Here is a 12,232-nt window from a genome sequence, read left to right as displayed (position 1 = left end):
CATCTCCTTTCTATTTTGTATGTGTCCATGATTCTCTCTACACTCTACAATCACCCTAGAATCTGTGGACAGGATTAATCAGTATCTTTATGACAAGGGACCACAACTCCCCCTAGGGAACAATAGCACCTCCTCAGGACAGGCCATTCACAGGTGATAATGATTTCTTTATCTCAACCAGTGATGACAGAGAGTAATAAGAGAAACACACATGCACACACAACATATGTATGTATGTATGCATGCACACATAAACTGCTTTATAATTCTGGTCAAATCTGAGGAGAGAGAAAGTCTCAATCTGATTGCTGCTTTGCTCATAACAGTGTCATAATTTATAGACGGAGGAAACAAAATCATGAAATAGGCCAGTGCTGGTGGCTCACGCCTGTAAACCTAGCAACTCAGGAGGCTGAGATTAGAGGATCATGGTTCACAGCCAGTCCAGGCAGGAAAGTCCGTGAAACTCTTCCCTCCAATTAACCCCCAGAAAATCAGAAGTGGTGCTGTAGCTCAAAGTGGTAAAGTACTAGAGAGCCCAGACCCTGAGTTCGAGCCCACAAAATAAAACAAAACAAAAAGAAAGAAAAGAAAAAAGGAAAAAAAGGCAGGAAGTACACATAGTTAGATTTTGGTGTGGGCCCCAGTAACGGAACTGGCAGACAGTCTTTCTCCTGGGAGCTAAGTAGTTCTTCTGGTTCTTGGGGAGGCCATTCTCACTCATGGCATGGTATAGTAATTACAAGGGTCCCAGGTCCCTCTCAGCATGGGACCAAGCTTCAGCCTGGCTGCATTTTCAGCAATGTTGGGAATGGGCGGGAGGCTCACTGAAGTTGATTCCAAGAGTCAGTGAAAAGGAAGAAGAGTGTACCACAGTCAGTCCTGGTGCTTTCTAGAACTCTAACTGACAGGGCCAAATCCTGAGCTAACATTGAGATCATCACTTTCTCTCACAATCATAGATACTTCCTTTAGACATGGGAAGAAGCAGCACAGTTGGGCCAAGGCAGGATTTGGTACCATGAGTCTTTTATCTAATTACCAAATCATCCCAATAGCACTCCACCTTGATCTTCAATACACCCCTTTAAGCCTAGCCCCTTCAAGTCACCTTTCCCACATGTACTTCTGAGAAAAACTGCTTTGCCATCTTGCATTCGAGTCCTTTTCAGGTCATCTCTGCCTCTCCTTACTTCCTTCTAAACTGTACCCTGAGAGCGTGCCTTATGTATTTAGTGGGTTTAATTAAAACATACAGACCAGAGAGTGCACACTGGACACGTGCCATTGCCAAAAGGGGGAAAAATCAAAGACATTAAATTCAATTTTGGGGGGAAAAAAGCCCTAATAAATCCCCTTCAGGATGAAGAAGGCTAGCTACAGTATGAATGAGATTTCCTAATACCTCCCAAATGTTTCAATACTCTATTATTTCCAGCAACGTTTTTATGAAATAATGTGTATAACAATCCAAAAACCTTTTCATAATAAAACTAAATTTAACCCTGGGATAAAACACAAAAATCAGGGGCTGGGAAGGTGGCTCAGTGGTAGAGCACTTGCCTTGCATGCCTGAGGCCCTGGGTTTGAGTCCTCAGCACCACATACACAAAAAGAAAAAAGCCAGAAATGGCGCTGTGGCTCAAGTGGTAGAGTGCTAGCCTTGAGCTAAAGACCTGAGGGACCAGGCCCAGAGTTCAGGCCCAATGACCGGACCAAAAAAAGAAAAACAAAAAAACCAACAAAAAAATCAAACTGCTACTCTTAATATTCTCAGAAACATGGTGCCTACTTAATTGGTATCACTAAAGTAAAATAAAAGTGGTACTACAGAATAAAATGTTCTTTAAAGAAAAAGAAAGAAAGAAGGAAAGGCCACTCACCTTAAGACTAGCTGGAGCATCACATCTTCACAATGTAACCCAATGAGAGTTCTGAATAATGCCAGGGACACCACACAGAGCTGAGGAGTCATGAACACATTACTCTATTTCAGATACTAGAACAACAACCTCATCCCCACCACTGTCAAGTAAGTCAGAATTACAAAATAAAATGGCTTTCTTTCCTCTAGCAGTTTTACAAAATACACACTGCTGACGGAGAGAATGTGTACTGAGGATATGGGCTCTCCTGTAGGAGGGGGTAAGACAGTGTCTGGGCATGTCACTGTGCAGAATTATCCTACAAACATGCCAGTCTCAGTGTCAGCCATTAAGGATCCAGGAAACATGCTCCCTGTACCACCACCTCCTCCCCCTCCCCCTCCCCTCCCCCTCCCCTTCTCCCTTACCCTTCCCCCTCCTCTTCCTCTGGTAATTTATTCTCTTATCTTTTAAATATGGACTTGGTTATTCACAGGCCAGATCTCACAGAATGCAACCTAGCTCAACTGTCTTTTTGAGTTCTCAGCTTCTCTCTTGGCTTTGGGGACAAATATTCTCCTTGGTTCCATTTCCTAAACCACTTAGAGTGTGATAATGTACTTCTCAAAGAAGTTCATTTTTAAAAAACCACAAATTCTTTCAATTTCTGATTTTCAAAAGGAAAAAAACAAACTTCCAAATAGTGGTGATACCCAAAGGTATGTTATAAAACCATTGTACTCTTTTGAGAGTAAGCGTTCATCAGTCTTCCAGTCCATTTAAGTAATTTAGGCTCTCATTCTTCGTACAGGAGAGTAAGTACTAGCTTGTCTTGGAACAGGATGGGCTTCAAATCCGGTCAATGAAATCCATAATGGTGTGGTAAAGAAATAGCTGTACTTGACCTACCCTGACACATCTCTTTTGTTCAAGCAAAGTCGTATACCTGTAGTTAGTAAGAAGCAGAATATCCACCAATTCCAAGTCATTGTATGTGCTGTTCTTTTACCTGGAATTCCTTCTCCCATCTCTTCAAAATGCACCTCTTACTTATTCTCAAGGACTTAGGTTAGGTATCAACACCTCTTGGAAATATTTCTATCCTTCCTCACAATATTACCATTCAAAACCTCCTCTGTCCAATCTCAGTTAGGTATCTTTCTTACCTATTGCCAGGAATCCTACAAATCACTGCCAAGTGGGGAGGGGGCTCAATTATATCTTTTTATAACTGAGTTCTTTGTTCTATGTAAAAAAGTACCTTATCAAATACATGATTCAAAAAAAATTCTCCTATCCTTTGTGGGTAACCTTTTCAATTTGTTGATGGTGTTCATGGAAAAACAAAAGTGTATCATTTTTCTGATTGATGTTGAATGCACCTGCTTTTTCTTTTGCTGATCATGATTTTGGTGTCGTATCTTAGAAAACTATCATCAGGCCACAAGATTGAGTCCTATGTTGTCGTTGTTGTTATTTTAAGAGTTTTATAGTTTTTGCCCATACATTCAGGTCTTTGACCCATCTGGAGTAAATATGTATGCGGTATGACTTAAGAATTCTAGCTCTGGGCTGGGAAGGTGGCTCATGGTAGAGCGCTTGCCTCGCATGCCTGAGGCCCTAGGTTCGATTCCTCAGCACCACATAAGCAAAAAGAAAAAATCCGGAAGTGGTGCTGTGGCTCAAGTGGTAGAGCGCTAGCCTTGAGCTGAACAGTTGAGGGACAGCACTCAGGCCCAGAGTTCAGGTCCCACGACCAGACCCCCCCCCCAAAAAAAAAAGAATTCTAGCTCCTCTGACTTTTCCTTATGAATTTTGGAATCAGCTTATGAATTTCAGCAGAGAGGACAGAAAAGATGGGAATGCTTTAAATCTCCAGATCAATTTGGAGAGTATTCTTATATTAACAATATTGGGACTTCATTTCTTCCTAAATATTTTATTCTTTTAATGCTATTATAAATAGTATCATCTGCTTAACTTAATTTTTGGATTACTTACTGCTATTGTATAGAAATTTCATTGATTTTTTACATTAATCTTACATGTTGCAACCTCATTGAACTCATTGTGAGTTCTAAAAGTTTTTAATGTACTCCGCCTTAGTTTTTTGTATTACAGATCTCATCATACACAAATGCAGATTGTTTTTCTTCTTATCTGAATGATTTTATTTTCTTACTTAATTTTCCTGACTAGAACTTCAAGTACTATATTGAATATAACTGTCGAGTACAGACATTCTTACCTTATTCATTTTTAGAGGAATAGTTTTGAACATTAGCTCTGAGTTTTTCAGAGATGTTAGATATTGAGTTGAAGAAGTTCCCTCTACTCTTTGTTTGTTGATATGCTTATCATTTTCTATACCTTCTCAGATAAAGATAATTTTTTCCTTTATCCTATTGCTATGATGTAGTATATTAGCTGATTTTTTAGACTTTAAGCCAACTTTGTAATTCTAGTTTGCTAACTCTCATCTGATCAGAGTATAATTGTTTTCATATATTCTAAATTCTATTCACTAGTGAGAATTTATGTACCTTTATTCATAATAAATATGAGTCCACAGTGATTTTTTTCCTTCCTTCTAATATCTTTGTCTGGTTTTAGACTCACCCTGAGCTCATAAACTGAACTAGAGTGTGTTCCTTCCTATTCTGTATTTGGAAGATTCTGTGAAGCAGTAATTGTAATTATTCTGTTTTAAAAATTGTGATAAACATAATATGAAATTTAATTTCTCAATGAGTTTTAAGAGTACAATTTAATAGGTCTAAATATATTCACATTGTCATGCAACAGATCTGTAACACAGTTATAGCAAAACTAACTGAATACTCACTCATTATCTTACCAGCCAGCCCCTAGAAACAACCATTCCACTCTGCTTCTACAAGCTTAACTACTTTAGATGAACTACTCTGATGAGTGGGTTCAAGCAGCTCATGCTTGTGTGACTGGCTTTCTTTACCTCATACAATATCCTCAAAGGCTCATTAGTGTTGTAGTATATCAAAGTAGATTCACATTTTCCTGCTGATTTCTTCTTTGACCTACTAATTACTTAGGAATGTGTTATTTAATTTCTATTTGTGGATTTCCCAAATTCCTATCAATAGCTTTTCATTTCAACCCTTAAATCCACTGTAACCAGAGAACATACATTGTGTGATCTTGATCCTTTCAAGTTCATTAGGTCTGTTGTATCCCCTGTCTCTCTTGGAGAATGCTCCATAGACACTTGAGAAGAATGGACATCACTGCTCTGGTTAGACAGAGTATCAAGTAACTATCACTCCTATCATGCCTCTTTTTCTTTCGAGACTAGGTTTTTTTGTTATTGTTTTTGTTTTTTTGGTCAGTCCTGGGCACTGTCCCTGAGCTTCTTTTGCTCAAAGCTAGCACTCTACCACTGAGCCATAGTGTCACCTCTGGCTTTTTCTCTTTATGTGGTACTGAGGAATTGAACGCAAGGCTTCATGCATGCTAGGCAAGCACCCTATCACTAAGCTACATTTCCAGTTGAGACTGGGTCGTGCTGTACCATTCTTACTATTCTTTTGAGTCTACTGTTTCAGTCTCCCAAGTGCTATGACTATAGGCACCTACCACTATGTATCTAGCTCCTGATTATATTTCTTCAGTAATTTCTTTAGCAGTTGCTCCCAATATTTAACTTACCAGATTCTACTTTAGGTTTATGCTAAATTATTTCCAGTGAAACATGGAACTGTTTTCTACTATTCTCCTGTTCTCCCTCTTTATGCTCTTATGAGGTTAAATATATTACAGTATATATACAATAAATTCAAAGGTATATTGTTATTCTTGCCTTTAAAAGAATAATTTTTATTACAATAGGGATTGCTTTTGGTAGGGAGTGTGGATATGAGAGTGGCACTAGTGGTGTTAAGAGGATTTTTCAAAACAGAACTCCCAACTAAGTGACCAGCACATCAACTCATAATTTCCCAGCCTTTCACTTCAGAACACATGGACATAAATATAACCTCTAACAACTGAACCTGATACACTGTTTTTCTTTCTCTACCTGCACCTAACACAGTTCTGCCCTTCTGGAAATGAGTTCTGCTTGTTGCACAGAAGAGAGGGCCAACATAAGCCAGGGGAGGAAAAATGTCCTTCCTATCAAAGGTGGCAGTGCCTGCCACCTCCCTGACAGGACTCCAAAAAATGAAACTGACATACTTCATCTCTACCCAAACAGAAAGAAGTTAATGGCTGCAGAAAGAAAAAAGAAAGGAGAAAAAACAAGAAAAGTAAGAAGAGTAGAGATGATCCAGTTTCCCAAACAAACCCATGGATGGTGAGTTGCAAGGCTCTTCCTCTCGAGCTTGCCTTACCCGGAACGGGGTGTTGATCCGGCTGGTGAGCGTGTCCAGGATGTGCACATTCTCATGCTGGTGCAGCAGGATGAAGCGCAGGAAGATCTCCAGCAGTGCGGGCTCTGAGATGCTGCGCAGGAAGAGGTCCAAGTATGCGGTGGTGGTCATGACCTCCTCCACAGTCACCTGGGACCCACAAGAGAGTGAGTACAGGTGAGCCCCTTCTCCATGTTGCCATGCTTGTGTCCCCAGGGCCCCCAGCCTTGTCACAGTGACCCCATCCAGGGCATACCTGCACAAAAATTACTCATCAGAAGCTCACAGCCTGCTCCTATGCCATAATGGCTCGTTTTGCTTCCATCCTTTAATTCTACTAGTGAGGACAAAAAAGCAAAGGCGAAGGAAGTGATTCAAGTGTTCTAACTATGCTAATCATCAATGTAGTTCAAATACCATAAAGATTTTAGTGCATAATCAAAACTGGAGAGGGGGATTGTATAAAAGTATCTGCATGGTAGTAATGGATTAATTAGAAAGCTTTGTATAACTTGTTCAATTATTAGTCATTCGCTAAACATTTATTGGGATCCCTGCCATGTTCTAGGAACTAGGAAGATGAGGATATATTTTATACTCAGGAAGATGAGCTTTAACAAATGAAATAATATAGTATATTGCAAAGAAGAGGTACAGACACGATGTGTGCAGATGTTCAGATGTGTTACTGGAGAGCAGAAAGTCAAGTTTTACAGCTGAGCAATATACATAAAGAGCCATTTTTAAATGGTAGAAGAATTTACTGCTTAATAAAGTGACTGTGATTTTTTCACAATACAAATTAATATTTTCTACCTATATGCTGTTCCCATGTTTTAACACATCAATCTCTGAGTGACTAAGACTCTGAACAGCCAAGTGTTTCAAAGAGATGAAGATCTGATGCTCATGGCATTACAATGTGAGCCTTAAACATTCTGATTGGGAACATTTTAAGAGCTAGTCTGTGCATTTTTTTTTTGTTCTGCTAGACATAAATGTAGTATCTCATCTTGATGACTAGGGATCATCATCAGAGTCATCAAGAGTTCCACCCACCCTGGAATATATAAGATCATCAAAGCAATAGTTAAACCTTTCAGATTCCAACCCCACACCCTAGAAATCCCTGCCGGGAATTCAATGCACCTGATTCTAAATGAAACAAGATGGGAATGTTTTCAGTAACTATAGCTCCTCCTTTCTGGCTTTCCATCTTCTTTCTTCCTCCGTTAAAAGTGTTGGCTGTCACTTTATTGTACCATTACTGTGCCATTCCTTTTAGACTGCATTCCTCTTCCCCTTTTAATTTTCAGCTTTCAAAACCCACAGATCAGTTTAGAAACCAGATGTCCAGATCTGCTAGATAAGTGTGGATAGGCCCTGAGTGGATGCATCTGTGAATAAAGGCTTGGCAGCAACTATTTTGGCGGCTTAAATTACTTTTTTTATGTTCTTGGTGCTCAGCTGTGTTGTGAATAGATAAGTCTAGGTGGATACGATATTACCAAGTCAGCAGTCTGTTTTCTTTATACTTGTTAGACCACTCTTTCCAAATCTATGAACACTCCCCAAACACTCAGCACACCACACAGTCATCTGACCGCTTTCAAGGACTCTCTGTGGCCCAAGTACAGCAAGGGAAACAGGTGAGTTTCAACACTGGACAAATCAATTACACTGAGAAGAGTGCTTCTCACAGGCTTCAGAGTCCCCCGCCCTGAAACAAGCTGCTCCATCCTCAGGCTCCCTGGTGTTCTCTAGTCCCTGATGCATGGCACCTCCTAGGGTGTCCCACAACACACACTTCACGAGCCCAATGCAATGTAAAGAGCCTGGCACACAGAGAGCAACCCTCCATCATCTATTGACTGACAGCTGCCAGAGCTGAGCTTAACTTTTAGCCTTTCTTATCCTCTGTGTATATCCTCAAGCCTTAGAAAAGTGAGGATGTTTCTCTTTCCTTCTTTCCCTCTCCTCTTTTTCCCTCTCCCCTCTTTTCTTCTTGTCTTGTCTTTTCTCTTTCTCTCCCTCTTACACCACCTTTTTTTTTTTTTTAGTGCCAAGGATAGAAACCAGGATACTGAGTTACATATCCAACCTTTGTTGTTGTTGTTTTGTCAGTCCTGGAGCTTGAACTCAGGGCCTGGGCACTGTTCCTGAGCCTTTCTGTGCTCAAGGCTAGAACTCTACCACTTGAGCCACAGCACCACTTCCGGCTCTTTCTGTTTGGGTGGTACTGAGGAGTCGAACCCAGAGGGCTTCATGCATGCTAGGCAAGCACTCTACCACTAAGCCACATTCCCAGCCCCCAACTTTTGTTTTTTTAAGACAAGCTCTTTCTATGTGCCCCTGACTAGCCTTAAACTTAGTTCTCTTGCCTCAACCTTCCCAGGGCTGAATTACAGACATGTACCACCATTGCTATCCCTAAGTATTAGTTTATGGTCATTTGACTACTACAACCTTAGGATTATTTAGCAAAACTTAGTGGAAAGTAATTCAAGCCAAAGTCTAATTTCCTAACAATCTTGATTGACAGATAAAAGTACCATAAACTGGGTACTGGTTGCTTATGCCTGTAATCCTAGCTACTTGGGAAGCTGAGATCAGAGGATCAGAGTTCAAAGCCAGCCCAGGCAGGAAAGTCTGTGACTCTCATCTCTAATTAACCACCAAAAAGCTGGAAGTAGAGCTGTGGCTCAAGTGGTAGAGTGCTATCTCTGAAAAAAAAAAAAAAAAAAAAAAAAAAAGCTAAGGGACAGTGCCCAAATCCTGAGTTCAAGTTCCAGAACCAGCACCAGAAAAATAAAAAGAAAATACTGCAGTGTAATGGCTGCCAATGGGCCATGTATTATAGCTTCTTTAAGATCACATTTTCAACTTCACTGTGCACAGCTGACCTCTGGTTCTACCCCCCGCCCCCATGTCATTTCCCCTCTTAAGTTAAACTGCCCTTAATCAGCTCAAAAGCAAAGCAATATGTTAACTGTAGAATATGAGTCTCAGCCTTGGGGGCTAAGAGGAATGAAGCATTTAGCATCTTTTGTTTACTACTCTTCCTTTGGATAAGTGAAAAGATTTTCTTTTTAGAAAGCAAAGATATCATTAATAAGTGCAAGAGATTTTAGAAAGGACTTGAAAAGGCAGTATTTATATAGCACATTATAAATATTAAGGAAAAAACCAATTCCATTAAGTATCAAGGTTGCAAACTCTCTATAAACTGAGGTCATACTTACCTTATGTTAATACCCCAACCAGGAAAATGGTTCCTTCCTTTCTCTTCTTTCCCTTCATCCCATCAGACACTCAGAGCCTCCAGAAGCCTTTTATCCCAGAAAATCTTTCTCTGCCCCATCACCGTACTTTCAGAAACTTCTTCTAATCCCCCCACATAGGCAACCTCCTTAGCCAGGCTGAGACCAGAGCCTAAGTGTGATTACTTGAAAGCTAACGATAAACCACTAGAGGAAAGATGCTCTGCTGTGAGGAATGCAAAATGGAGTCTTCCACTAATGCCCCAAAGTAATACAGCAAAGCAGGAAAGGAGCCAACTCTCCATGTTCCAGAGAGGAAAGGCAGCCAGCTATAATTCTCTTATAGATGGCTATCAATATTTACTTAGCTCATTCTGTAAAGAACGGCAAGAAGCTACAAACTTAAACAGACACACTAATGGAAGTAGTCAGTGAGGCCCCATTGCAGTATTCTATCTTATACAGTACTGGTGTTTTAAAATAGTATAGCCTGGGAGTGTTATTTCTTAGTAAAGGTGGACCACATGACTGCAGTAGCCTAAAGAAAGCTCAGTTTCCACAAACAAATAATTACCCTTGACTGGATGAGGGCAACTGAAACCCTGGGGACACATCTGCTAAGGCACTCTGTTTCAAGCTGGCTTTCCAGCCCAAGTTCTAGAATGGAGTCCTATCTCATATACAGTACTTGATTTTTATTGCTGTCAAATTCCATTTAGTTCCTACTTGGAAATAAATCTTTCTTCACCCTCCTCTACCATTGCCTGGCCCTTATTCATGTCAGAGCCTACACCAATCCCTTAAACTGGACTTTTGAAAGAATAGTTTGAGACTGAAGAATGGGTGAATGAATTCAATTTACTGGTTCACTAATGGTTTAGACCAGATTCAAATAGAAAATGTTAGTGTCTTCTGCATGTAACAAGCACAAATACTATGCTGTGAAACTTAGGGATACATACTCTGTTGTACATATATCATATATGTATGCTAGTAAATATATATATTCAAATGTATAAAACACATTTCTGACTGTGATAAGCAGTCCAGAATACCAGAAACAAGCATGTAGCAGCACAATTTCCAATCTCCTGTAATATCTGTCACCCACTGGTTCTAGTCACCCGCTCCCCATACTCCGGTCTCTACCACAGCAGGGTCTGGCCTGGAAGAAGGACACAAAAGTGAGGTGACTTTAGTGAGCAGGAAAGCAACTGAATTTTCATTTAGTTGCCTATTTCTTCTTCACCTAAGAGCTCCAAAAGTGTACTTTTCTATTAGAATTTCAAGCTTCACAGAAATAGACCAAATGGACAGTTTGTTTGCTTTTTTTAAAAAGGCAGTGGGTGGAGGAGGTGACAGCATTTGTCACATTGCACTTTACCATAAAGTCAAAACTATATTAAAAAAAAATGAAGGCTGGAAACAGCAGAGCCATCATGCCCACAATCATGGGAGCCCATTAACTTGATGCGTAGGAGTGAAATTGAGCATATAGACACCCTGACCTTTCTGTAATCAGCTCCAGGTGGGCGATTCTATTTGCATCTAATTTAGCATCAGAATCCTCCCTGTGATGGCAAGTTTATGTGTGTCCTGAAAAAATAAAATTCCAACCTGTTAATTGTTTTTGTTTGTTTTATATTTTGGGGGTCTCTTCAGGGTTTTCAGTAATCAGTCACCTTGGAGCAAATAGTTGGATCCTATCTTCTGCCACTCAGGGAGGGGACATGCAGGGGTCAGGTGACTGTGGCACCTTCTTTAAGTTAGAAGATTTCTTTCTTCGGCTTTTCCTGAAGGAGAGAGCTGACAGCTGGTTCTGGTGGATCATCTGTGAGGTCTAGGACCTACCTGCTCCACGGAGGAAGAAAACAATGTGTCTCAGGAGAATATGACCCCCTTAAAGCAGCATAGGGGGAATGGGACGGTGGGGCCAGATCACAGGAGATAAGAATCAAAGGGTCTTTTCACTCAAGTCTAGTTGCAAGTCTGTTCACTGAGGCAGTGAACAGGCAGGAGGCAAATCACCCATGGGCAGCCATGGATGGGTTCTACACAACCCTCTTCCCTCCAAGGACACAGGGCACCACCCAGAATAACATTCAAGTGCAGAAGGGTAGGAACAGACACCCTGATTCTCAACAAACAGCCCTACTGTTTCAGCCAAAAATGTGAGACAGAAAGCATTCAATTATCAAAGGCTGAAAATAGACTGCCGTTGACGAGCTGAGTGCCTTCCCTCCAGGACCCCCTTCATGCCTGCCTTCTGCTCCTCAAGCTCAAGGCCACACACTACATTGATGCCACTGCAGGAAGCAGGCTGTGGATGTGGGTGGAGGTGACATTCAGAGTCACAAAGACTGGTTATACATTCCCCAAATATATAAGGAAGGAAGAAATGAAACTAGTGGCTAACGTGAGGACTTCGGGAACATAGTTTGAGGAAAACACATTTCAAATAAAAGCCTGTCTCTGCCAAAATTTCCCTAGTATTTCTTCCATGCACCTGTAACACAGTACTTATATAAGTAGAATAGACTTGTTCTGTCTGAAAGCAAGCCACTTGTCAGGCTCCTTCCAGCCCTGACTGGCGTGTGCCTCTCTGTCTACCCAACAGAAAGTGGACTGAGGTTTGCCAAGAGTGGACCAGGCAGCAGAGACACACTCCAGAGGGCAGTGCCACTTGTCCTGCTCAGGCAATGGTGGCACTTCTGAGGTCAGG

General features: G+C 40.9%; 1 protein-coding gene across 4 annotated transcripts in view; it reads right to left on the bottom strand.

Moving 5' to 3' along the window:
- Nucleotides 1–12,232, bottom strand: part of Fhip1a (FHF complex subunit HOOK interacting protein 1A) — a 195,819-nt gene that overhangs the window by 28,402 nt on the left and 155,185 nt on the right. For all 4 annotated transcript variants that reach the window (XM_070022201.1, XM_070022202.1, XM_070022200.1 and 1 more), the window contains 2 exons: nucleotides 6,233–6,400; nucleotides 1,884–1,963 (listed from right to left, as the gene is read on the bottom strand). In XM_070022201.1, coding sequence (XP_069878302.1) covers nucleotides 1,884–1,963; nucleotides 6,233–6,400 — 248 coding nt within the window. The remainder of the gene's footprint in view (nucleotides 1–1,883; nucleotides 1,964–6,232; nucleotides 6,401–12,232) is intronic.

Source organism: Dipodomys merriami, unplaced genomic scaffold, assembly GCF_024711535.1.
Source record: "Dipodomys merriami isolate MVZ:Mamm:240054 unplaced genomic scaffold, mDipMer1.0.p SCAF_15, whole genome shotgun sequence".
Lineage (NCBI taxonomy): Eukaryota > Metazoa > Chordata > Mammalia > Rodentia > Heteromyidae > Dipodomys > Dipodomys merriami.
The sequence above is the reverse complement of the archived record's forward strand: the minus strand, read 5'-3'. Positions and strand labels throughout refer to the sequence as shown.